The sequence below is a fragment of the Somniosus microcephalus genome, chromosome 20, assembly GCF_052327205.1.
Source record: "Somniosus microcephalus isolate GS21.2 chromosome 20, FLI_Smic_1.0, whole genome shotgun sequence".
NCBI classification, from domain to species: domain Eukaryota; kingdom Metazoa; phylum Chordata; class Chondrichthyes; order Squaliformes; family Somniosidae; genus Somniosus; species Somniosus microcephalus.
The window spans coordinates 57,726,578-57,752,824 of record NC_141006.1 but is presented as its reverse complement, the minus strand read 5'-3'; the positions used below and the strand labels follow the sequence as shown (position 1 = coordinate 57,752,824).

At 49.4% G+C, this 26,247-nt stretch overlaps 2 protein-coding genes across 6 annotated transcripts; one reads left to right on the top strand and one right to left on the bottom strand.

The window, feature by feature from the left end:
• On the bottom strand, nucleotides 1–24,409 carry LOC147103303 (dnaJ homolog subfamily C member 5-like). Of its 5 annotated transcripts, none has more exons than XM_085962769.1 (5): nucleotides 24,264–24,409; nucleotides 16,729–16,844; nucleotides 15,888–16,101; nucleotides 12,987–13,116; nucleotides 1–2,553 (listed from the first exon to the last, which is right to left on the bottom strand). In XM_085962769.1, the coding sequence occupies exons 2-5, from the start codon at nucleotides 16,833–16,835 to the stop codon at nucleotides 2,456–2,458; spliced, it is 549 nt and encodes a 182-aa protein (XP_085818895.1). In that variant the 5' UTR covers nucleotides 16,836–16,844; nucleotides 24,264–24,409; the 3' UTR covers nucleotides 1–2,455. The 5 variants fall into 5 exon arrangements, with proteins under 5 accessions (XP_085818895.1, XP_085818899.1, XP_085818898.1 ...); XM_085962773.1 differs by lacking the exon at nucleotides 24,264–24,409 and adding an exon at nucleotides 18,669–19,028; XM_085962772.1 differs by lacking the exon at nucleotides 24,264–24,409 and adding an exon at nucleotides 17,870–17,966.
• LOC147103304 (uncharacterized) lies at nucleotides 2,847–9,685 on the top strand. The gene is made up of 2 exons (XM_085962767.1): nucleotides 2,847–4,270; nucleotides 4,303–9,685. Exon 2 carries the CDS (start codon nucleotides 4,905–4,907, stop codon nucleotides 6,525–6,527), a length of 1,623 nt encoding a protein of 540 aa, XP_085818893.1. The 5' UTR covers nucleotides 2,847–4,270; nucleotides 4,303–4,904; the 3' UTR covers nucleotides 6,528–9,685.
• Nucleotides 24,410–26,247: the final 1,838 nt, after the last annotated feature.

The following is a 26,247-nucleotide window of genomic DNA, read 5'->3' as shown; positions in this document are numbered from 1 at the left end:
AAGCTGCCAATTTCACAATTTTACACTGCACTTTTTATTCATTGAATCCTGTTTGGGGTGGCGTTGCTGCACAAAGACCCCAGTCACCAGAATTAGTGCCAAACGTCTCCATGGTTACAAATTGTACAAAGAGATTTCATTATTTAAAGATCGCTTTTCCCACGTATTTAATTGTTAGCACATATCCTAAATATCTGCGCGTTTTTCTGTTTTAAATTTTAAAATGTCCACAGTTTCACAATGCAAAGGAAGCCCCACTTATTCCAGATGTTACTCCCTGAAGGGGCACCCAGCTGGGAACTGGGAGGATGTCGACTGACCCAGTCTGAAGGCCGAGCCTGGACCCGCACAGGCTTGGAGCTCGACCCTGGACTCCAGTGACGGGTGACAGAGGTTCCCAATAGCAGAATGGAGGCGGTCCTCCAAAGGCACGTTGGTCAAACTCACAATGATTGAGGCGGGGTGGTTAAGGGTTATGACTCCCCACAGACTCTGCCACTGCTGAGGAAAGCAAGATATAACACCACCTAATGGTGTTTAACGTACTGTACTTTAGTTTATTTTTAAATCCCTTAAAGCTTCAGTGGATATCTGCCCAACAATTTGATCTTTGTACCCTTCTTTACGCAGAGAGTGATGAGAATGTGGATCTCGCTGCCACATGAAGTGGTAGAAGCAGAGAGCACTGATGCATTGAAAGGGAGGCTTGATGTATGCACAAGGGAAAAGGGAATAGACAGATATCGGGCAGGAAGAGGTAATAAGAGTGGGAGGAGGCTCGTGTGGAGTATAAACACCAGCTGGGCCGAATGGCCTGTTTCCGTGCTGTAGATTCTATAGAATTCTAGGTAATATTTTAGGGGTTAAAGGGAAGGGGCATCAAGCTTAACCATACTCCCTTGACTTTGCCTGATTTCCTTAGGGAATCAGGGAGAAACTTCCCAGAGGTTTCTTTGTCCTGAAATTGGCTCCAGGTTTTTATTACCAGGGGAGGGTGAGGTACAAGGTCTACTGGGTAGAGGGTGCCTTTTTTTCCCTCCTCTCTGTATGCAATTCAGCATAAAATAAGGACAGCGAGCAGAATGTGCTGCTAATTAAACCATGACAGCCGGACAAGGTCACACAGGTTCGAACTGGAGAAAAGGACATTTAGGATGGAGGTCAGAAGGTCTTTACACCAAGAGACATGGCGCATGGAATGGACTCTGGGTGGGATAGTGGAGGCAAAATTCTCGGAATAATTCTAAGATGTTGGATGTCATCACAGTGGGTGGGGCGGCGCGGGACTGTGGGCCTTCTTGAATGAGCGCGCTAAAATGGGCTTAAAATGGCCTTCCTTATCCGTACTTGTCTGGTGAGCGTGCGCATGTTCAGGCAACGGGTAAGATTGGAGACTCAAAACATCTGATTCCCATCTTTAAAAGACGCATAACTAGAAATGGATGTCCACTGTTAAACTGCTTTAAGTGGCAAAGTGGCTCAGGGTTGTAAGAAGAATTATACAGTTTTAAAAGGGAATGGGTAGGTGGGGACAGCTTGGCTTGATAACCCCTTGCACAGGCAACAGTGCCATGGTATCGTACAGCTATAAAAGCAGTGGCTAGGTGGACTGGCCTGCATTTTTATAGCGCCGTTAACATTGTAAAAGGACGGGAACCCGCTGCTCCTAACTGGTCAGGCCTATGCGTGACTCCAGTCCCACGATAGGTGGTCGACTGTTAGCACCCACCTTCTCAGGGCTATAAATGTGGTGTTGCCAACTGAGAGCAACAAACTTCACGGGCCTGCCCAATTTCATGCCAGGCAAAATGTGGCACCTACTGCACTGGCTTGTAACAGATCATCTGTACATCCAATTTCAATTAGCCTTCAAGGACAAGGGAAAATTGGACGAGTACTCGGTCATTAATGGAGCCAAAGGTTACAAGGACAAGGACAAATAGACATAGTCAAGTGCTGTGTGGAAGATGATGGTTCCCGAGCTGCTAGAACAATGGCAGGAGCATGGCCGAGTATGAATAATGCACAGTGTAAGGCTTTGGTTTACCTGCAGAGGAAAGAAGGTGATTTTTTCATTGGGAGGTGAAATGGGTTGAGCGCAGAGGTGGAACCACAGAGAGCAGGGGAGGGAACATCAGGGCAATTCTGGGATTCAGAGAGTGGGTCACCCCATGGAAAAATCCATGTCAAAAACAAACTTGGGGTAGACACGCCCCTCACCCCTGCAGCAGTTGCATCTGTGGATGATCCTAGTCCATGAGAGAGTGGATTGTACATGGTCTGTGGAAGGAATGAGCTTCATGGACCAAATGGCTTTCCGTGCTTTATGCCCTTAAGATTTCTTTATCGAATGCTAGATGATGGAGAATAGTGACTTATTTTAAAAGTTCTACCAAGTCTTCAAAGGGTTGAATTGGGCTGTAATCTCCACTGGAAGCCAATGTCTCACTTCTCCTTATTTAGCTGTGTTGTAGCTGTGATCAAAATCCTGGTTTAATGGACTGGCTTCTCTGTTCATGGTATATGGCTGAGCCAGGATAGGGTTTGAATCATCTGAAACAGAAAATAAGTGTAACTTTCAAGGTAAAGGCATTAAAACAATAAGGATTAGGCTCTGTGAGAACTCAACCGTGGCTGAAAGGGTAGCACCCTCACCTCTGAGTCAGAAGGGTGCGAGTTCAAGTCCCACTCCCGAGACTTGAACACAAAATCCAGGTTGACAATCCCAGTGCAGTATTGTGGGAGCGCTGCACTGTCAGAGGTGCTGTCTCAACTGGGGAATTGGTTGGGGCACATTGCAAGAAAAATCAATGAGCAGCATGTAACTGAACCGACCGGGGGGGCAGGCAACCTTAGATCTGGTCCTGTGTAACGAGACAGGATTAATTAAAAATGTCCTAGTAAAGGATCCCCTTGGAATGAGTGACCATAACATGGTTGAATTCCATATTCAATTAGAGGGTGAGAAGGTTGGATCTCAAACAAGCATGCTGGGCTTGAATAAGGGAGACTATGAAGGTGTGAGAGCGGAATTGAGTAGAGTTGAGAATATAGAATGCAAAAATAAGGTAACAACTCGCTCCGCATGGCCAAGGACCCTGCCAACCTAAAATGGAGGACCCTGTTAGCTTAAAATGGTGGTGCAATGTCGACATCGCTGAGTCACTTGCATATTGTGAGAGATGATCATGTTAATTCAAGAAACTGAAGGCAGCAGGAAGTAAAATGCTAATATGGCTGGCACCCACGATGTCACACCTTGCTGGTGGAACAATGTAGGGTGGAGTGCAAAGGGTATACTGACAATAGGCGATCCGAAAACACATTACCATGCATTACCATAATGATTAGGTGATCGTGAAACCATTACCTGCATATTTTCTATATTATAAACCATTCAGTGAACTGTGACTTCTTTATTTCAAACTGCCAGGCCAGGAAATCACTTTAAACTGTGTACGTGCCTCGCTCGGGATTGGTGTAGAATGTACGATGTGTTAATGTCTTTTCAAAAGTAAAGTATAATAATGTGACCCACTGTATGAAAGATTGCTTGCTCTGGTGGAACCTGTCGAGACTCTGCTGGAGTCAGAACGGTGCTGTATCAGAGTAAGTCTCCTGGGACAACAGAATAAAACAACTGTTGAACTAAACCAGTATTCGACTCAGTGTTTGTACTGAACCAGATTGAGGACCAAAAAAATCCGTTTCAACATTTGGTGTCAGAAGTGGGATCTCAACGGACGATCACCGAGAATTCGCGAAATTAAGAGCCGAACTAGTTTTGGACGTGAGAGGAGGAAATGGGCCCCCGGAGTGAGTATGTTTAAATTTACCACTTCGGTTTTCCTCTGATCCGTAAGTCCGATAAAAGTTTTGCCACTCGCTAATTCTTGTGTGGTGTCCCGACGAGATCTGGGTCAATCTGGCGAATACTGTGTAAACTTAGGAAATAAGTATCCAAGTCGGGTAAAGCGCCGGCCTCGTATTTCACTTGGCCCGCTCAGGCTCCGATTGGACTAAAAAGTAGATAAGTGATTTTAAAGAAAGAGAAAAGGAATACTTGAAAGAAAGTAAAAAGAGAGAGTCGGGGACTCTAGAGCTATAGCAACTTGTACTCGGGGAGTGCAAGATAAGGGTCGTACGATTAGAATAATTAGGCTAAGAATACCTGTACCAGGTGGTGACAGAGGCTAAATTTACGATTTGAATAATTAGGCTAAGAATACCTGTACCAGGTGGTGACAGAGGCTAAGAATACCTGTACCAGGTGGTGACAGAGGCTAAGAATACCTGTGCCAGGCGGTGACAGAGGCTAAAATTACTATTTGACTATAGACGACTCACTGTGTTTTTGTTAAGTCTAAGTGTTGTACTGTGTTTTTGTTAAGTCTAAGTATTGTAAGTATTGTAGTGTTGCGTTTCATTTTGTGTGCCGGTATCCGTGAAATATATAAGACACGTGCAAAAAGTAACTCGAATCCTGAAAAAGAACCCTTAGTGTAAGAGAACCATGGGTAATTACCTAGATACCACAAGTGATGAGGGCAGTGCCTTACAAACCTTATGTGACCAATACCCGGACAAAGCCCAACAATTGAGACAACTCTCAGGGGGTTTAAATAAAAAGTTAGGCAGCGAACAATGGCCACTAGGGGGTCCCAAAAGCTTAGAAACGGTTAAACAAGCTCAAGAAGTGATTTGGAAAAAGAATATGGGAAGTAAGACTAAGAAACTAATTGGACTCTGGCGACAGTATTGCCAAGAAATTAAAGACAGTTCCCTATTAGCCAGCTGGCAAGAGAATGCTGTTAAGTTAGGAATAAAGTTAACCGAAGGAGGAAATCCTAAACCCATTGAAATACTTAAGAAAGAATGTGCACGAGAAAAGGTCAAAATCTGAAATGGCGCCAGATAAAAAGGATAAAAATGAACTACGTAGTTCAATGGTTGGCCTTAGGTTGACCGAGGGAGACGGAACAGATGAGGACTTAAACAATTGGACAATTAGAACTCCTACCGCGCCACCTCCTCAGCCACCCCAATATAATAACATTTATCCCGACCAACCTCTTACAAATCAGACTGGCTTGATCCCTATTACGTCCGTTACCAGTCCACCGACACCCTCCCTTACTGTCCCAAGTCACTCCCCAATCACGCCGATTTCTGATGTTTATATAGACCCTGTTGCTTGTCGAACCGGATCGAAAGATCCAACAAATCCCAAGAAAGACGTGAAACCGGGGAATACCCCTAGTCTGAATTGGCAGAAGAAGAAACGTAGACCCAGACAATTAGTACAACATAAACCAGCAAAAGCAGATGACACTGACTCATGTAGTGACCTTACTGATTCTGAAGACAACCTTTCACCCTTAAACAGTTCCGACTCAGAACCCGAAATTAGCCTTACTAAACCAAAACGAACGCCAAGAAATCTGCCGGTAAGAACAATGCCAAACCCGAATGCAGCGGCTGCCACAGCCAACCCCACCATAGATGTATTTTTCCCTTGGAAACCTAATGAGATAATGGCTATCCTAACCGGTATGCCAGACAGGAAAAAGGCGCCGGCTAGGTTTGTGGACTTTCTTCGAACCACGATACAGGTGTACAATGCAGACTCCCGAGATCTATGGGCTTTGATTCAACAAGTTTTAACTCCTTCCGAACACACTAGATTTTTGGAACACCTGACTCACCCCAATCATGCCGCTTTAGAGACCGCCCACGTCCTCACAGCCGACAGGGAGCGACACATGCTTGCAGCACTCAATGCTACACTCCAAAAACCTATCAATATATCTAATGTCCTAGATACTAAGCCAAAGAAAGATGAGGGACCTGAGGAATTTTTGGAGAGATTCTGTGAGGTTTATCAGGGACAGTCGGGGGACACCAATTATCAAGGAGGAGCCAATTCACCCCAATTCTGCGCCATTCTGATGAACTGTCTTCCGGCTGCTGTGGCGACAGCCATTAAAACCAATAATATGAACTGGGCAGAAAACAGCCCGACTCAAATGACTAGAGCTGCGAAATATTACTGGAAAGAAAGTAAGAGTGCAGAAAGTCAACCCCACGTTAAGGTCAAGGCGGAATATGTAATGAAGCGAGAGGACGTGCCCATACAGCCAAAAGTAGGGCCAGACCTAACAGGATATCAAACGGAACCCCAGTATTGTGTTCCAGGATGGGTAGACTCCCAAAACTATGGGTATTACAATCACCCAACTGGACCCGACGCTGCTGCTTATGGCCGGCCATATGCGCCCCCACAACAAAATTATGGGGGAGGAGGAAGGGGCAGAGGACAAGGACAAGGTCTATGCTTCAATTGTGGTCAGTCTGGCCACTGGAGTAAGGAGTGTCCGGCCAGACAACAAGGAAGGGGAGGTCAGACCCGAGGAAATAGAGGCGGTTGGCAAGGAGGTCGAGGAAGGGGAACATACACGGATTTCTCCCAAACCAATCCGTTTCCACATGTTACAACATGTTACAACCACATCGAGAACCCCTATTAATGCTTCAGATTCGAGATCAATGGTATCCCTTTTTGGTCGATACAGGGGCCGCTATGTCATCTGTTCAATCAGACCTTAATCTCCCCAAATCGAAAAACTCAAAGCTTATCCGGCTTTCAAGGACAAGTATCTCAGTATGCGATGACGGAAGCAGTCGGAGTAACATACAAAAAGGAATCCGTGATTATGTATACAGATGGCAGTTCTTCAATTGATGAGAAGGGAAAACGAATTTCTGGTTATGCAATTGTGAATCAGGAAGGTGTCACCTTAGAATCAGCAGCCTTTGAATCCCTTTTTTCTGAGAACTGTTTGCACTCATACGAGCTTGTACTTTGGGAGAAGGATTACGAATTAATGTACATACAGACTCTAGATATGCCTTTGGAGTAGTTCACGATTTTGGACAATTGTGGAAAAATAGAGGATTTCTAACCTCTTCGGGCAGTCCGATCTCACACCGTCAGTTAGTTTCAGACCTCCTGCAAGCCCTTTTACTCCCCAAACAGATAGCTGTGATTAAATGCTCTGCCCATACCACTGGCCAAAACCCAGTAGATATAGGAAACCGCCGCGCTGATGAGGCAGCCAAAATTGCTTCTAGGAGTCACCAAATGATTGTGCCCCGAATTATGAGGCAGACTAAAAATTCCAAAAAGAATCAGTCTACCTCGGAAAAACTAATGCCAACCATCCAAGAGGTGATTAAGTTGCAGGAGGACGCTCCTGATAGTGATAAGCATTTATGGAGAGAATCGGGATGTGTATATAACCCTTTATCAAAACTCTGGACTACTCCCGCGGAACAGACTTGCATGTCTGATGAGTTAGCTCTTTGGGTTATTGAATGTGTACACTTTGCAACTCATTGTGGTGCCAGGGCAGTGAGTGATGTGCTTCTAAGTAGTTGGTGGCATCCAAGGCTTCAAGCAATAGCACAGAACATTAGCGATCGATGCCTGACTTGTCAACAACACAACCCTGGAAAGGGAGTGTCTTGCGAATGGGGAAAAACCCCTTTACCGGAGGGTCCCTTTGAGACCCTGCAAATGGACTACATTGAGTTGGAAAGATGTCAGTGTTACAAATACGTACTTGTCATTGTAGATGTATTTAGTAAATGGATCGAGGCATATCCAACCACAGACAATAAAGCCTCTACTGTTGTTAAGGTATTGCTGAGAGAGATCATACCTCGGTATGGTATTCCAACTCGGTTAAGTTCTGACAACGGTCCTCACTTCACTGCCAAAGTGAACAAGGAACTTTGTAGCCAGTTGAACATTCATCAGCAATTGCATTGTGCTTATCGACCACAGGCTGCAGGACTTGTCGAAAGAACCAATCAGACTCTGAAGAACAAACTTGCTAAACTGGTAGCCGAAACCGGCTTAACCTGGTTGAAATTGCTTCCTGTGGCTCTCTTTCAGATCCGCACCACACCCGCGGGTAAAGCACGACTTACCCCTGCTGAGATTATCTATGGTAAACCACTCAAGACTCCCTGGAACCAAAATGCTGCTACAACGGTGCATTTTCACCATATGACTGAAGAAATGACGACCTATGTCTTGGCTCTTACTAAGGTTTTACGTGGGCTGCATTCACAAGTCCGTGCTGCATATGGTGAACTTCCTGACTTATCTGGTTCTCTAAAAATTGAACCAGGTTCGTATGTGATGGTTAAGAACTGGACTCGTAAAAGTCTAGATCCAAGGTGGGAAGGTCCATATCAGGTCTTACTAACAACCCCGACTGCAGCTAAGGTCGAGGGAAGAAGCGCATGGGTGCACTTCCACCATTGTAAATTGATTGGAGAAACCAATCAAAAGGGGGGGAGATAATCAGTAGATTTCAGTACAGTATAGAGTAGATTTTACGAACAATCATTAATTTTATTTTAATTGATAAGAGACTACAGAACTCACGCTCGGCCTTGATAAAGGTGACTGCAGTTTTACGAGGTCTGGTGTTGTGTTTGGATTGTTTTGGCCTGCCAAAATCCTACTTTTATTATACTTATTATACGATTTCTAATTTTTAATTTTTAAAATTTTAGCTTTAAGTTTTTAACTTTGGATCTTGTGTAAGCAGTTTGTTTTCCAGATTAATAACTAATAAGTCGCATTGATTGATCACGGAGGATCAAGATGAGGACCTTATTACTGCTTCTGAGCGTTATCCTGCTCGCGGGCGGGGCGTTCAATCAACTGAAGAAATGCAAGAAAATCACACCTGGAAAAACCGTCCACCTGTGCCGAAGAGATATTCTCCAGTACAAAGACAAGAATCTTAAAGCTTTCGGATCCTGGAACGTGACTAAATGGGACTTCTGTAATGGACTATTAAAAAAGGAAATCAGCATCAGAGGAAATTGAACTACCAAGTATAGAGGGTGAAGCGAGTGAGATGTTAAAGGAGCAAGTCGAGAAAGAATTAATGGAGGAGGAGTATAATAGACTCAATAAAGTAGAGATGAACCAGTAGGATGAAGCCCAGAATCCCAGGGTACCTTAGATGGTTATCATGGAATGATAAAAGGGGGGAATGAGAATATAGAATGCAAAAATAAGGTAACAACTCGCTCCGCATGGCCAAGGACCCTGCCAACCTAAAATGGAGGACCCTGTTAGCTTAAAATGGTGGTGCAATGTCGACATCGCTGAGTCACTTGCATATTGTGAGAGATGATCATGTTAATTCAAGAAACTGAAGGCAGCAGGAAGTAAAATGCTAATATGGCTGGCACCCACGATGTCACACCTTGCTGGTGGAACAATGTAGGGTGGAGTGCAAAGGGTATACTGACAATAGGCGATCCGAAAACACATTACCATGCATTACCATAATGATTAGGTGATCGTGAAACCATTACCTGCATATTTTCTATATTATAAACCATTCAGTGAACTGTGACTTCTTTATTTCAAACTGCCAGGCCAGGAAATCACTTTAAACTGTGTACGTGCCTCGCTCGGGATTGGTGTAGAATGTACGATGTGTTAATGTCTTTTCAAAAGTAAAGTATAATAATGTGACCCACTGTATGAAAGATTGCTTGCTCTGGTGGAACCTGTCGAGACTCTGCTGGAGTCAGAACGGTGCTGTATCAGAGTAAGTCTCCTGGGACAACAGAATAAAACAACTGTTGAACTAAACCAGTATTCGACTCAGTGTTTGTACTGAACCAGATTGAGGACCAAAAAAATCCGTTTCAACAGAGTGGATTGGGAAAATAGATTAAAGGGTAAGACGATACATGATCAGTGGTGTACATTTAAGGAGTTATTTTACAACTTCCAAAAAAAATATATTCCACTGAGAAGAAAAGGGTGTAAAAGAAAAGACAGCCATCCGTGGCTAAGTAAAGAAATTAAGGATAGTATTCGACTAAAAACAAGGGCATATAAGGTGGCCAAATCTAGTGGGAGGATAGAGGATTGGGAAAACTTTGGAAGACAGCAAAGGATAACAAGGAGATTGATTGGGAGGGGGAAGATAGATTATGAAAGTAAATTAGCAAAAAATATAAAAACGGATAGTAAGAGTTTTTGTGGTTATGTAAAGAGAGAAAGGGTGGCTAAAGTAAATGTTGGTCCCTTAGAGGATGAGACCGGGAAATTAATGGTGGGAAATATGGAGATGGCAGAAACACTGAATGGATATTTTGTATCGGTCTTTACGGTGGAGGACACTAAGAATATCCCAACACTGGACAAACAGGGGGCTAAAGGGGGGAAGGAGCTAAACACGATCAAAATCACTAAGGAAGTGGTACTCGGTAAGGTGATGGGACTCAAGGCGGATGGATCACCTGGACCTGATGGCTTACATCCTAGGGTCTTGAGGGAGGTGGCGGTGGGATTGTGGATGCATTAGTAATAATTTTCCAAAACTCCCTGGACTCAGCAAAGGTCCCGGCAGACTGGAAAACTGCTAATGTAACACCCTTGTTTAAAGGGGGCAGTAGACAGAGGGCTGGAAACTGTAGACCGGTTGGCCTGGCATCTGTGGTGGGTAGGGTTTTGGAGTCCATTATTGAGGAGACGGCAACAGGACATTTGGATAAACATAATTTAATGGGACAAGGTCGGCATGGTTTTATGAAGGGGGGGTCATGTTTGACATGTTTGCTGGGGTTCTTTGAGGAGGTAACATATAGGGTGGATGGGGGGGGGGGGGGGGGGGGGAGCCGGTGGACGTGGTGTATTTGGACTTCGGGGGGCATTTGACAAGGTGCCACACAAAAGATTATTGCTTAAGATAGAAAATCACGGGATTGGAGGTAATATTCTGGCATGGATGGGGGATTGGCTGTCTAGCGGGGGGCGGAGAGTTGGGATGAATGGTTCGTTCTCGGACTGGCAGTCGGTGGCTGTGGTGTTCCCGCAGGGGTCGGTGCTGGTCCCCAACTCTTTACGGTCTATATTGACGATTTGGAGGAGGGGACCGAGTGTAGCATGTCGGAGTTTGCAGATGATACTAAGATGGGAGGGAAAGTAGTGAGTGAGGAGGACATAAAAAACCTGCAAGGGGACATGGACAGGCTGGGTAAGTGGGCAGGGATTTGGCAGATGGGACTACTGAAGTGGAGTGCTCTGGAAGGAGTGAGGATGGCACTTTGGAGGAAGATCGTAGAGCAGGTTGTTGTCTTGATGGCAGGGACTGGAAAATACTGAAGTGCAGGGGGATCTGGGGGTCCTGGGTGCACGAAACTCAAAAGGTTGGTATGCAGGTGCAGCAAGTGATTAAGAAGGCCAATGGAATGTTGGCTTTCATTGCTAGGGGGATAGAATATAAAAATAGGGAGGTATTGCTTCAGTTGTACAAGGTATTGGTGAGACCGCACCTGGAATACTGCATACAGTTTTGGTGTCCATACTTAAGAAAAGACATACTTGCTCTCGAGTCAATACAAAGAAGGTTCACTCGGTTAATCCAGGATGAGGGGGATGGACATACAAGGAGAGGTTGAGTAGATTGGGACTCTACTCATTGGAGTTCAGAAGAATGAGAGGCGATCTTATTAAAACATATAAGATTGTGAAGGGGTTGGATCGGGTGGGTGCGGGGAGGATGTTCCCGATGATGGGTGAAACTAGAACTAGGGGGCATAGTCGTAGAATAAGGGGCTGCTCTTTCAAAACTGAGATGAGGAGGAACTACTTCACTCAGAGGGTGGTAGGTCCATGGAATATGCTGCCCCAAAAAGCTGTAGAAGCTACATCATTACATAAATTTAAAACAGCAATAGACAGTTTCCTAGAAGTAAAGGGAATTAAGGGTTACGGGGAGCGGGCAGGAATTTGGACATGAGTCTAGGTTCGGATCGGTCATGGCCCTGTGGGTAGCGGAGCGGGCCCAGGGGCCGTGTAGCCTGATCCTGCTCCTATTTCGTGTGTCTAATTCTGTTAGATTCAGGAGATGGTTCTGTGATAGTAGATTGGCGGTTAGGATCAGATCAGCCATGATCTTATTGAATGGCGGAGCAGGCTCGAGGGGCCAATTGGCCTACTCCTGCTCCTATTTCTTATGTTCTTATGAGAAAAGGCCATTTGGCTCTTAGAAGCCCATCCTTCTATTGCCCGAACTCTCCCAGCGAAACCCATCCCTCTAGTACTTGAACTCTCCCAGCGAAACCCATCCCTCTAGTACTTGAACTCTCCCAGCGAAACCCATCCCTCTAGTACCCGAACTCTCCCAGCGAAACCCATCCCTCTAGTACCCTAACTCTCCCAGCGAAGCCCATCCCTCTAGTACCCTAACTCTCCCAATGAAGCAACCCCTCTAGTACAATAACTCTCCCAATGAAGCCACCCCTCTAGTACAATAACTCTCCCAATGAAGCCCATCCCTCTAGTACCCGAAATCTCCCAGCGAAACCCATCCCTCTAGTACCCTAACTCACCCATTGAAGCCCATCCCTCTAGTACCCTAACTCTCCCATTGAAGCCCATCCCTCTAGTACCCTAACTCTCCCATTGAAGCCCATCCCTCTAGTACCCTAACTATCCCATTGAAGCCCATCCCTCTAGTACCCGAAATCTCCCAGCAAAACCCATCCCTCTAGTACCCGAAATCTCCCAGCAAAACCCATCCCTCTAGTACCCTAACTCTCCCATTGAAGCCCATCCCTCCAATTCTGGCCTCTTGCGCATTCCTGATTCAGCTGCCGAGGCCCTAAGCTCTGGAATTCCCTCCCTAAACCTCTCTTTCCTCCTTTAAGACGCTCCTTAAAACCTATCTCTGATCAAGCTTTTGGTCATCTGCCCTAATATCACCTTATGTGGCTCAGTGTTAAATTTTCTTCAATAACGCTCCTGTGGAGCGCCTTGGGACGTTTTACTACATTAAAAGCGCGATATAAATGCACATTGTTGTTGCTGAACACAAGGGGTAGTCTTTTGAACTGGTCTAAGGAATGGTTAGCGCACGCCGCTGTCACCGAGCGTTCCTCACCTGTGCATGTGGGATTGTAGTCTGAGCTCTCGTTGTTTTGATCTTCCTTTGGCAAACACTTGCCGCAGCAGAAGCAGCAACAGAAACAGCAGCAACAGCAAGTGATGATCGTACAGAAATAGGCCATAAACTGCAAGGCAAGCAAACCATTCAGTGCACAGTTACAGAAACCGAGTTATACAGGAGCTGAGGCCAGACATTATGATCTTCTCCCTCCTAAACCCAAGGTCCCAAATCCCAATGGTAAGGGCACCGACCAGTGTCCCGGTTTTGGACCAGACAGTCGATTTTGGAGCGGGCCGTTTTGTTAGGAAGTGGTTAATCGGATGGCACTGCTATTGATTTCTCTTTGTATTCCTTTCTTTACACTAACTGTGTCAAGTAACCTTTCAATTGTAGCTGATCGCACTGGCCGTTTGATCATCCCTTTGATATAAACAGGTTCTGTATCTAAATTGTAACAAGTCCTTGAGAGTTTAGAGGCCCGAGTGTGTGTGTAGAATACATGGCATCTTGTAGGCTATTCGTCTTTCGATTCCACAGGGGCGCAGGAGAGGTGTGACACCTTTACGATGGTTAGATGAAGGTGGCAGGAAAGGGTTGTATTGATCAGACATAAATGGCTGCATGCGAGGGCAACCTTGGAACAGACACAGCCCAGGATGATGGAAAAGTAACACCCTCGCTGATGGTTCGAAGGCCTGCGATAATTCATGAATTTCTGTAACTGTCTTCAGCCTAAAGGTTTGAATGACAGATCGAGCAGGATGTGCAAACCTGAAATTATTTGTTCTCTTTTCAATTATTTATCCAATTTCCTTTTGAAAGTTACCATTGAATCTGCTTCCACCACAGTTTATGTAAAAAAAAATATGAATAAAAAGCACATCAAAAGTCGGGATTTTAGTTTTAAAGTCTATGGGGGAGAAATTCGGTATCGCCCTGTTTGGGGCGCAATTATCGACCGGGCGCAAAGTTTAGCGCCTGGCGCTAATTATCGCCTCCGACTGCAAACTTGGCTTCTATCGCCCCCGGAGGTGATTGGAGCGCTAAATCAGGCGCTACACATCTCTCTTAAGGCGCTAACGCTGAGGAGCGAGGCGCTATCTCAGAGCGCTGGCGAAGCTCACGTGATGTCAGTCAGCAATGGAACACAGACACACTGGCGCCGGCCAGTTCTTAAAGGGGAGGGTCGATCTTGCTCTCCATCCACACCCTGCTCACTGCAGCCTTGAGTCTCGGCCTGGAGAGACCTGTACATCAAATCTGCTGGAAAGAATGGAGAGACCCAGGGAAAGAGCGCAGAGTGCAGCCCCCACAGTCTCTTCTAAATAGATACAAGGGCAAATCAAAATGAACCTGCAAAGTGCTGCTCAGTACCCAAAACTCGTTCACACAGCGTTGAATCTCTCCAGAAGTCTCTCTCTCTCTCAGAATGCGTGGTGCAAAAATGTCACCGACAAAAAAAGACAGGAAGCGGCCGCCTTTAAATAGCGCTCCCCCGTCCCTTCCCGACTGCAAAACGTTCCCCTCAACCTGTCGTTGCTAGCGGCAGGCGGAAAGGCAGAGGGTGCCACTCAATATCCGGTCCGGGGCGTTGCACACTCGACTGACATCGCGCTTTGCAAACGCAGGAGATTGTGGTGGAAGTGTTTAGCGCCACTGCAAAATGTCCGGTCAATTTCGCGAGCGGCGCAAACATCGCCGCGCCCGGGCGCTAGTTGCTTTGCGTCCATTAGTGCCCTCTTAGGGCACTAACGGGAGGCGCAAAGCAACCAAATTTTTCCCCCTATTTTTTTCCTTCTGCTTCTTGTGGTATGAAGGTGCCAGTTATTTAAAAGTTTTCAATTAACTTTAATCAGCTGCAAAGGAAACATCAGGAGACTCTCCAGCACACTCCGCTGTAGCTCTGATGGAGGGCCAGTAGGGCCAGAAATTAGGCCGGGATCGTGATACACCTCCCTCAGCACTGCACCGAAGTATCAGCCTGGATTCTCTGGTCTCTGAAGCCGGGCGTGCTACCACTGAGCTAAGGCTGATACCTAAGCGGGGGAGGGAGAGTGTGTAGGACAGAGTATTTGAAGTTGAGAATGGACAGGAGAGGAAAGTTTAAAGGATCAACCAGTCAATGTCGAGGCGAGGACAGGATTGGGTTAGGCTGTGATGCCGTTACTGTCGAATAGCCTACCAATCCTCACCATCTTACCCTTGCACGTGGAGAATGGCCACAAGGTGCTGGAGGGCACCCGATGCCCATCAAACCTTAACCCCTTCAGGAGCGAGGCGGGGAGAAAGGAGACAAAATTGGGAACGAGTATGTCAGTCGACTCACGGTCCCACCCTCCCGCAGCATGGTGCATTGGCACTGCGGCTGAAACAAACATGGACGTGGGCTTGGCTTGCCAACCCTCCAGGATCGTCCTGGAGTCTCCAGGAATTAAAGATTTTTGAACTCTAGGGGAATCAAAATATATGGAGATCGGGCGGGAAAGTGGAGTTGAGGTCGCTGATCAGCCATTTTCTTATTGAATGGCGGAGCAGGCTCGAGGGGCTGTATGGCCGTATGGCCTACTCCTGCTCTTATTTCTTATGTTCGTATGTTCTGATGAATCTCCAGGAGAAAGATTATAGGGGGCATTAAAATTGGAGATTGGGGGGAAAAAAAGAGACTGTTTGACTGATAGTCAAGGATCATCCAACCGGATAGCCAAGAGTCTGTTCGCTTTCCAATTTGGCGTGGGAAGGCGGGGTGTCACGAGGATTGACATGCCGGGCGACCAATGGCGGGAGTGTGGAGGGGGCGAAATGATTGGAGGTGAGAGGTCACGTGACAAAGCCTCCAGGAATGTGTCAGACCGTGGTTGGTGACACGAGACGCAGCGCCCCAGCCCCGTAGCTCACCTTCACACAACAGTTGCTCTGTGAGGCCATGAAGTTCTCCCCGTCCCCCCCCAGCATGGAGGCCAGGTGCAGCCCAGCCGAGCCATACGAGTCGTAGATGCGCTTCTTCTTTTCGTCGGAGAGGATGCTGTTGGCTCGGTTTATTTCCTTGAATAGCTCGGCTGCCGTGGCGTCGTCTTGATTTTTGTCCGGGTGATATCTCAGTGCCAGCTTTCTGCATTGCAATCAGACACAGAATCACCGGCAGCCCAAAAACCACGCTCTGTCACAAGCACCGACTCTCCTCCTTAAACTATTCCAACGCTCTCCTGGCCGACCTCCCAGTTTCCACCCTCCGTAAACGAGCTCGTCCAGAATGCTACTGCCGTTCAGCCAACACCCCCCTGTGCTCGCTGATCTACATTGCCTCAATTTTAAAATTCTCCACCCCTCTCCTCAAACGCTTCAAATCTAGGAATGAACAACGCCCACGTCCCATGAACGAATTTTTAAAAAAACTCCATGACCTCACCCCCTCCCTATCTCTGTAACCGCCTCCAGCTCTACAACCCTCCGCGATCTCTGCGCTCCTCCAATTCTGGCCTCTTGCACATCTCCGATTTTCATCGCTCCACCATTGGCGGCCGTGGAAATCTGGAACTCTCTCCCCCAGAAAGCTGTTGAGGGGGGGGGGGGGCAATTGAAAATGTTAAAATGGAGATCGGTAGGTTTTAGTTGGGTAACAAGGGAAATGGGGCAAAGACAGGTAAATGGAGTAAAGATACAAATCAATCATGATATAATTTACCGGTGGAACAGGCTCAAGGATCTGAATGGCCTCCTCCTGTTCCTATGTTCCTACCTATATGCTGTTTTGACCTCTTCTGCCGTAGATTTCTTTGGCAAATGTAGAATCGTATAAAGAGATTCGCCACTTGTTGAATTTGATCGCTCTTGTCTGTAGGCCATTGTAGCTTCCTTTGCAAAGTAAAGATAAGTGACATGTTATCTGGTGGTTGTCAAAGTCTCTTCAGTCTGATGGAACTCAGTGAAGGGCCAAAGTGCAGCTCACTACCGAATGGAGGGAAGACACAGAATCATAGAACACAGAGGGAGGCCATTTGGCCCAACGTGCCTGTGCTGGCTCTTGGAAAGATTCATCCAATTAGACCCACTTCCCTCGCTCTATCCCCATAGTTTCTTTTTCAAATATTTATCCAATTCCCTTTTGAAAGTTACTGTTGAATCTGCTTCCACCACCTTTTCAGGCAGTGCATTCCAGATCACAACAACTCGCTGCGTAAAAAACATTCTGCTCATCTCACCGCTGGTTCTTTCACCAACCTAGTGGCAGCAGCCAATACTAGCAGGGCCACCATAGGGGAGGCCACCGCTCCAGTAGGTCGAGTGCTCGAGCCCGCCTATTTAAGCCATGTTGCGGCTTGTTGGAGCTTGCGGACCATCCCCCACACACTCTGGGAGCTGTACGGCCGCCAGGAAACATAGGGCGCAAGGCGTGGTTTTCCTACTGTTTTTTCAAAAAATAATTCTCATCGTGGCTGTTTCTTCCTGGCCAAATTGGTCAGTTTATTTCTGCCCCGTTCCCGAAGCCAGATCCCACTTGCTGGAGGACAGTTGCACCGGCGCTGCTCACCCTCTCGTACTTCCCAAACTTCCCATTCCTCGTGCACAAGGCTCGACAGTGAGCGTCGGGCAGGCTATTCCACTGTGGCGGGCCTCACCGCCAAGCCCGATGCCCACGCAAGTGGACTTCCAGCAGGAGACACTGGATAGCGTTTCGGAGCAGGAACCACGGCCGAATTTCGCCCTCCGTACGCCAGAGGCACTGAGACCAATCGGATCGACAAACGCCCTCCTCTTCCCCCCCCCACCTGACTGCCCTCAACCCCCAACACCATCCCAGCTGAGGTCAGCTAACTCAGTACAAGTGCTGGGATTGGACGCGAGACCCCCCCGCTGGTCTGTAAGGCTCAGTTACTCACTAGGCAAACTCGCCAAGGAAGCCTTCGAGCAGGTATCTGTCCACAAGCTTGTGGTGCACAGCTGTTTGTCACTATGGAAACACCCCCCACCCCCAAGATTCCATTGGCCACCGATTAATGGTGAAAGTGGAATTTAACCCCAATGTGTGCTGAGAATGAGCTGAAGAGTGGAGTGACGATCACTGGACTGTCATTGTTTTTGTATCTCCACGCTCTACCCTTGGAGAACAGGGTGAAGTAGTGGGAGGATTCGCAGGCTGATTAACAGTCTGATAGGCCGCGGTGTGAGCTCGGGTAGCTGGCCCTCTTGCTTTCGGCGGGAGTCGGCTGAAATTGGTGATTCCTCTCCTGAGTGCCGCCCCTAGCAGCGAAACCACGAGCAAAGATACTCAACCACAGAGGACCAACGTTCCCTCTAAGATGCGCGCACGCAGTAATCTGCAAAGTCCCGCGCAGGCCGCTCATGAGCATGTGCATTGGAAATACCGCGCATGGAACCGCGCACTGAAAGCAACAGGGCGAGCAGGACATAGTGCCGCCTGACGTAATAAAACTCACTACACACTTGGTTTGAGCATAAAGCAAGGCTTTAATCAACTTGTTTCAGAACATGGAAGTCTAGTTGTACTTCACTAGTTCCTTGTCTTACAAAATGTCCCCGGCAAGCTGGGGCCCACGCCCGAGTATTTATACTCCTTGGATGGCGCCACCAGCTGGCCGTCCAGCGTTATTTCATAAGTAGTTTCTTGATGATGAGATTTATAACACCGCCCACATGGAATATTGCAGAGGACCCCACCTTTATAAAGTAAATGCAAAATTAGGGTTAGAAGTCGGGTGATCAGACGTCACGTGATCTGGCATCATGTGGTCCGATGTCACGTGTTCAGAACATCACGCGATCAAACCTCCAGGAATGTCTCCAACCAGAGGTGACAACCCCAACGTGAGCACGCCGTCCATGGCCGTGACCTCTTTATCCCAACGGATGGGGGCGGTAGTCCTATACGGGGGAGGGGGGGAGGAGGGTTTTAAAGGCTCCCATATGATCAGAGGGGGTCACCCCTCTGACCCAGGCTGGATGTCAACCTGGAATTCCGAGCTGGAGCTCTGGTCTCCACTCGCCGGGACTGTCTGGAGCGGGGATCGAACCCGCGACCTCCTGCCTCGGCAGCGGGAATGCTACACCACTGATGCCTAAAGCTGGCTCTTATAACTGGATCATTTACTGTTTATTCAAGCAGCTGCCAGGGTCCCGAGCTTTTAACTGAAGCAAAGTCAAACGCTGTTAGTGCCTCTTATTTCGACACTAAGGCCCAGCCTTGACCTCGGCATGTGATAGGCATGTGATAGGCTGTCAGACATACACTAGAACTGAGCAGCTTATCAAAAGAATGTAGAATTTCTCATCAGATCTAAATTAAACTCATCAGAAAGTTTTAAGTTCAGCCAGCCTTAACGAAAGAACTTGCATTTCTATAGTGCTTTTCACAACCTCAGGATGTCGCAATGCGCTTTACAGCCAATGTGATAATGACCAGATAATTTTTTTTCTAGTTATGTTGATTGAGGGATAAACATTGGCCCAGGACACCGGGGAGAACTCCTTCGAAATAGTGGCCGTGGGATCTTTTACGTCTATCTGAGAGGGCAGATGGTGCCTCGGTTTAACGTCTCATCTGAAAGACGGCACCTCTGACAGTGCAGCACTCCCTCAGCACTGGACTGGAGTGTCAGCCGGGATTTATTGTGTTCAAGTCCCTGGAGTGCGACTTGAACCCACAACTTCTGACTCAGAGGCAAGAGTGCTACCCACTGAGTCACAGCTGACAATGACCATGTGACATCTGACATGCGATGCCTGATCACATGACATCTGATCACATGACATCTCCAAATGTTATTGCATTTACTGTATAAAGGTTGGGTCCCTTGTACTTGAATATTTTGCTCGCAGTTTTGCGCCGGCAGTTGTTGTGCGAGAAGTTCAGAGAATCAGGAGGCGAAGAAGGGAAACCCAGGGCGAGGAAACCGAGAACTGGGAAACCGGGGGAGGGGAAACCGAGGACTGGGAAACCGAGGGAGGGGAAACCGAGGGAGGGGAAACCGAGGACTGGGAAACCGAGGACTGGGAAACCAAGGGAGGGAAACCGAGGACTGGGAAACCGGGGGAGGGGAAACCGAGGACTGGGAAACCGAGGGAGGGGAAACCGAGGGAGGGGAAACCGAGGACTGGGAAACCGAGGACTGGGAAACCAAGGGAGGGAAACCGAGGACTGGGAAACCGAGGGAGGGGAAACCGAGGACTGGGAAACCGAGGGAGGGAAACCGAGGACTGGGAAACCGAGGGAGGGGAAACCGAGGACTGGGAAACCGAGGGAGGGGAAACCGAGGACTGGGAAACCCAAGACTGGGAAACCGAGGGAGAGGAAACCCAGGACTGGGAAACCGAGGACTGGGAAACCGAGGGAGAGGAAACCAAGGGAGGGGAAACCGAGGGAGGGGAAACCGAGGGCGGGGAAACCGAGTCTGGGGGAGAAGGGAAACCGAGCTGCTGTTGCTGCTGCTCTTCAGAACATACTGGTACCCACTCCCACCCCATTCCCCAGTGTCTCTCGCTCCCCATCCCCCATTCTCCTTTCCCCTTTCCCCGACCCCTCTTCAGTGTCTTATCGCCTTTAATGGAAATAATAATTGGGAGTGATGTACGACGGGCAGCCGATTCTCTATCGAGTGCTGCACTGTCGGAGGTGACATCCTTCGGATGAGACGTTAAACCGAGGCCTTGTCTGCCCTCTCAGGTGGATGTAAAAGATTCCATGGCACTATTTTGAAGAAGAGCTGGGGAATTCTCCCCAGTGTTCTAGCCAATATTTATCCCTCAACCAACATCACTAAAACAGATTATCTGCTCATTTATCGCACTGCTGTTTGTGGGAGCTTGCTGTGTGCTAATTGGCTGCCGCGTTTACTACATTACAACAGTGACTCCACTTCAAAAAGTACTTCATTGGGTGTAAAGCGCTTTGGGATGTCCTGAGGTCGTGAAAGGCGCTATATAAATGCAAGTCCTTTCTTTTTTTATACCACTATGGGGCCTGAATCTCCAACCCAGCACAGCGCTGGTGAGACTCGGTGATCGAAGTGGAGGGTCCCAACATAGAGTAACCTGAGTGGGGCACTTCCTGGTGGCGAATATAGTCGAAACTGGCCCTAGACCCTGGGCTGGGCAATGGAATAAATCAGCCAGGATTGCCGTGCCTGGTGGCTCTCTAGTGACCTCCGCTGGAAAATGTGTGTGTCTGCAAGGACGTCCAGCGGCAACACAATCCCCTCCCCTCCCCCCACTCCCCATCTGCGGCCCACACCTGAAGGACGGCCACAAGAGTGAGGGGCGGCGGTGGAACTAGGGCCCTGAAAGAGAGGGAGGGCGGCTGGGGGACAGCACCGAAAAAAAGGAATCTGTCTCTAAACCGGTGTATTATATTAGAGGGGAGGCGGGAATGACTAGTGTTGAAATAGAGGGAGCAACAGGCAAAATGCCCAGTCTCGGTCACACCACACACAACACACTGTAGTGTCTGATCCTTACAAATCTCACCCAAAGGGTTGCTGCCATTTATCGTGGTCAGTTCTATGACTGGCCAGTCCGGTTTTGGAGTCCAGATGGCCAGAAATTCCCAAAATGTAAACTCTGTTGTTAAAAGTCATTTTTGACTAAAAAGAAGTCTATTTTCCCTTCCGCGTCTTGTGATGTGTAAATGTTAGTTGTTAATGTTTTCGTCCCACTCCCCCTCCTTCTCCTCTCTCCCCCCTCTCCACACTCCCTTCTACACACACCCTCTCCCCCGCCCCCTGCTCACCCGCACTCCCCCCCTCCCACTCCCCCTTGGCCTCTCCCCCTTGGCCTCTCCCTTTCCTTCTCCCCTCTCCCTGCTCCTTTGCTCTCCCGCGCTCTCCTCCCTTCCCATTCCCTAGCTCTCCCGCTCCCCTTCAACCACTCCCCTGCTTCCGTGCCCCCCTCCCCGGTACCCTTCTCCCCTCTCCCCCACTCCGCCTCTCCCCTGCTCCCCCTCTCCCCCTCTCCCCTGCTCCCCCTCTCCCCCATTCCCCCTCTCCCCTGCTCCCCCTCTCCCCCATTCCCCCTCTCCCTCTCTCTTGCTCTCCCTCTCCCCCATTCCCCCTCTCCCCCATTCCCCCTCTCCCCTGCTCCCTTGCTCTCCCTCTCCCCTGCTCCCTTGCTCTCCCTCTCCCCCATTCCCCCCTCTCCCCCATTCCCCCCTCTCCCCCCATTCCCCCTCTCCCCTGCTCCCTTGCTCTCCCTCTCCCCTGCTCCCTTGCTCTCCCTCTCCCCCATTCCCCCCTCTCCCCCATTCCCCCCTCTCCCCCCATTCCCCCCTCTCCCCCCATTCCCCCCTCTCCCCCATTCCCTCCTCTCTCCCCCATTCCCCCCTCTCCCCCATTCCCCCCTCTCCCCCATTCCCCCTCTCCCCTGCTCCCTTGCTCTCCCTCTCTCCCCCCACTCCCCCTCTCTCCTGCTCCCTTGCTCTCCCTCATTCCCCCTCTCCCCTGCTCCCTTGCTCTCCCTCATTCCCCCTCTCCCCTGCTCCCTTGCTCTCCCTCTCCACCACTCCCCCCTTGCTCTCCCTCTCCACCACTCCCCCGCTCCCCTGCTCCCTTGCTCCCCCGCTCCCCCTCTCCCCCCTCTCCCTCTCCCCCCTCTCCCTTGCTCTCCCTCTCCCCCCTCTCCCTTGCTCTCCCTCTCCTTGCTCTCCCTCTCCCTTGCTCTCCCTCTCCCCCCTCTCCCTTGCTCTCCCTCTCCCCCCTCTCCCTTGCTCTCCCTCTCCCCCCTCTCCCTTGCTCTCCCTCTCCCCCCTCTCCCTTGCTCTCCCTCCTCTCCCTTGCTCTCCCTCCTCTCCCTTGCTCTCCCTCTCCCCCCTCTCCCTTGCTCTCCCTCTCCCCCCTCTCCCTTGCTCTCCCTCTCCCCCCTCTCCCTTGCTCTCCCTCTCCCCCCTCTCCCTTGCTCTCCCTCTCCCCCCTCTCCCTCTCCCCCCTCTCCCTTGCTCTCCCCTCTCCCCTCTCCCTTGCTCTCCCCTCTCCCTTGCTCTCCCCTCTCCCTTGCTCTCCCTCTCCCCCCTCTCCCTTGCTCTCCCTCTCCCCCCTCTCCCTTGCTCTCCCTCTCCCCCTCTCCCTTGCTCTCCCTCTCCCCCCTCTCCCTTGCTCTCCCTCTCCACCCTCTCCCTTGCTCTCCCTCTCCCCCCTCTCCCTTGCTCTCCCTCTCCCCCCTCTCCCTTGCTCTCCCTCTCCCCCCTCTCCCTTGCTCTCCCTCTCCCCCCTCTCCCTTGCTCTCCCTCTCCCTTGCTCTCCCTCCCCCTCTCCCTTGCTCTCCCTCTCCCCCCTCTCCCTTGCTCTCCCTCTCCCCCCTCTCCCTTGCTCTCCCTCTCCCCCCTCTCCCTTGCTCTCCCTCTCCCCCCTCTCCCTTGCTCTCCCTCTCCCCCCTCTCCCTTGCTCTCCCTCTCCCCCCTCTCCCTTGCTCTCCCTCTCCCCCCTCTCCCTTGCTCTCCCTCTCCCCCCTCTCCCTTGCTCTCCCTCTCCCCCCTCTCCCTTGCTCTCCCTCTCCCCCCTCTCCCTTGCTCTCCCTCTCCCCCCCTCTCCCTTGCTCTCCCTCTCCCCCCTCTCCCTTGCTCTCCCTCTCCCCCCTCTCCCTTGCTCTCCCTCTCCCCCCTCTCCCTTGCTCTCCCTCTCCCCCCTCTCCCTTGCTCTCCCTCTCCCCCCTCTCCCTTGCTCTCCCTCTCCCCCCTCTCCCTTGCTCTCCCTCTCCCCCCTCTCCCCCCTCTCCCCCCTCTCCCTTGCTCTCCCTCTCCCCCCTCTCCCTTGCTCTCCCTCTCCCCCCTCTCCCTTGCTCTCCCTCTCCCCCCTCTCCCTTGCTCTCCCTCTCCCCCCTCTCCCTTGCTCTCCCTCTCCCCCCTCTCCCTTGCTCTCCCTCTCCCCCCTCTCCCTTGCTCTCCCTCTCCCCCCTCTCCCTTGCTCTCCCTCTCCCCCCTCTCCCTTGCTCTCCCCTCTCCCTTGCTCTCCCTCTCCCCCCTCTCCCTTGCTCTCCCTCTCCCCCCTCTCCCTTGCTCTCCCTCTCCCCCTCTCCCCTGCTCTCCCTCACTCCCTCTCCCCTGCTCCCTTGCTCTCCCCCTCTCCCCTGCTCCCTTGCTCTCCCTCTCCCCGCTCCCCTCTCCCCCACTCTCCAAGCTTGCCTCCCGTCAGCTTTTTGGACTTGTCAAGTTTACACCTCGCCTGTTCATATTCCAGCAGTCACAGGCTGCTACCAGCACACAAAGCAGCTCCCACCTGATGCACCTGTGCTCAGTGGGGCCGTGCCGTACTTTCAATGTGGTTTCCTTACCTTCAGTCTTTGCTTGGATCCAACAGATGCAGACAATAACTTCACTGGCTAGATTATGACTTGGCAGGAAATCTTGTACAGGGACTTCCTGAATTCCGCTGTCGCAGCCCTGTTCCGTGTATGTACCAAGTCTTGTGACCTAATGAAAAGGGAAACTGACTTTCAGATTAGGAAACATAAGACACGCCCTCCTGACTAGTGTGTAATATAGAAAGTGATATACTGATGGATTCAACTACCCACGGTGGCTCTGTTTGTACATGCACCATCCAGTGTGGAACTGAGCTATACCAGGGATAGTACCTGCCTTGATTCCTGACCTGTGTCCAGTTAGTTGGTGTGAGCTCAGAGGGATGCCAGAGGTTGTAGAATTGATCTCGAAGGGCCTTGGGCTCAGCTAAGGAGACAATCGGCCGGGGCTGCCCACACCTGATCACTATCAGCGACCCCCGGATGAAAAGTGTGTGGATGCCAAGTGCGAATAAGGCTTGGGCTGTGATGCTCCTCGTGGTCGAATAGCCAGTGGAGACTCACCATCTGGACTCTCAATGGACAAACGGGCCATTGGGCAAGTTATCAGAGGGCAGCTAATAATTTACATCAGCAACTTTCAGAGGGACATATACTGAAAGTATATACAGATATATACACATATCAATCACTCCAGTCTATGTCGGAACAATGTACAATTACTCCACTCGCTAACTTAATCATAGAATTAAGCTGTCTAAAATTAACAGGTTAAAATAGCAGGCAAAGGAATTTCGTATGAAACCCAGAGTTGCATTTCAACACTTACAAATCTTTACAGTTTAGTTAAAAGATTACTTCAAAGCAAATAAAATCTGTACATTCTATCGCTACGGGCTCACTGAGTATGTAATTATGATGTCAGTATATTCTATCGCTATGGTTTCAGTAACGAGTTCAGATGGGCATCGTATGGTCTAGTGGGAAGATGCTCCAGTTGTTATTGTAGAAAGATGAGATTAAATGGATTGTAGGGCTTTCTTCATAGATCAAACTAATATTAAAAACCTGCAGCAAAGATTATTAAGTGCCAGAGGGTAGATTAACGCCTGTGGAAATGCAACATTGGTTAACATTTTTAGGAGGGGCTGTGAGGAGCATTTTATGATAAAGTGTGGATAAAAGGCTCCGTTTAGAAGTGGCAGAAATACAGTAGCTTCATGGCCAAAGGGAAATAAGGCAGGTGCTGACAGTTTCTAGTCTAAGAGTGGCCCAGAGATGCTCGCATGCCAATATACAAGGTTCTAGCCTGTGCTGCTCTTCAGTCTCCTGTGGGATAAACTTTGCTGGTGTTTCCGGCAGGCTGGTTGTCAGTAACGGGGCTGGTTCTGGTCAGAACAGAGGGGTCCGGAGACCCGCACAAGAGGCTTTGCAGGTAGAGGTTCCCGACCCTCCAGAATTGTCCCAGAGTCTCCAAGAATTAACCTCCTGGGCACTGCTGCAAGTCCCGTTCACCCATCACTCCTGTGCTCGCTGACCCACACTGGCTCCCGGTCCGTCAAAGCCTCGATTTAAAAATTCTCATCCTTGTTTTCAAATCCCTCCATGGCCCCGCCCCCTCCCTCTCTCTCTAACCTCCTCCAGCCCTACAACCCTCCGAGATCTCTGCGCTTCTCCAATTCTGGCCTCTTGCGCATTCCTGATTTTAATCGCTCCACCATTGGTGGCCGTGCCTTCAGCTGCCTGGACCCTAAGCTCTGGAATTCCCTCCCTGAACCTCTGCGTCTCTCCACCTCTCTTTCCTCCTTTATGGCGTGCTTTAAAACCTACCTCTTTGACCAAGTTTTTGGCCATCTGTCTTAACATCTCCTTATGTGTCTCAGTGTCAAATTTTGTTTGATAACGCTTTTGTGAAGCACCTTGTGCCATTTTACTACGTTAAAGGCACCATATAAAGGCAAGTTGAAGTTGTTGAAATTGCAACCATGTGACCCATGAACTGTATTTTGACACT

Bases quoted from the DNA above. Each gene is read 5' to 3' on its own strand.
- LOC147103303 (XM_085962768.1), bottom strand. From the start codon at position 17,245: ATGGTGGCCCTGCTAGTATTGGCTGCTGCCACTAGGTTGGTGAAAGAA. The intron at 16,102-16,728 runs GTAGGAACATAG...ATTGCAATGCAG, and splicing joins GAGGTCAAAACAGCATATAG to AAAGCTGGCACTGAGATATC. The intron at 2,554-12,986 runs GTGAGGAACGCT...TTTCTGTTTCAG, and splicing joins CTACAATCCCACATGCACAG to ATGATTCAAACCCTATCCTG.
- LOC147103304 (XM_085962767.1), top strand. From the start codon at position 4,905: ATGGCGCCAGATAAAAAGGATAAAAATGAACTACGTAGTTCAATGGTT.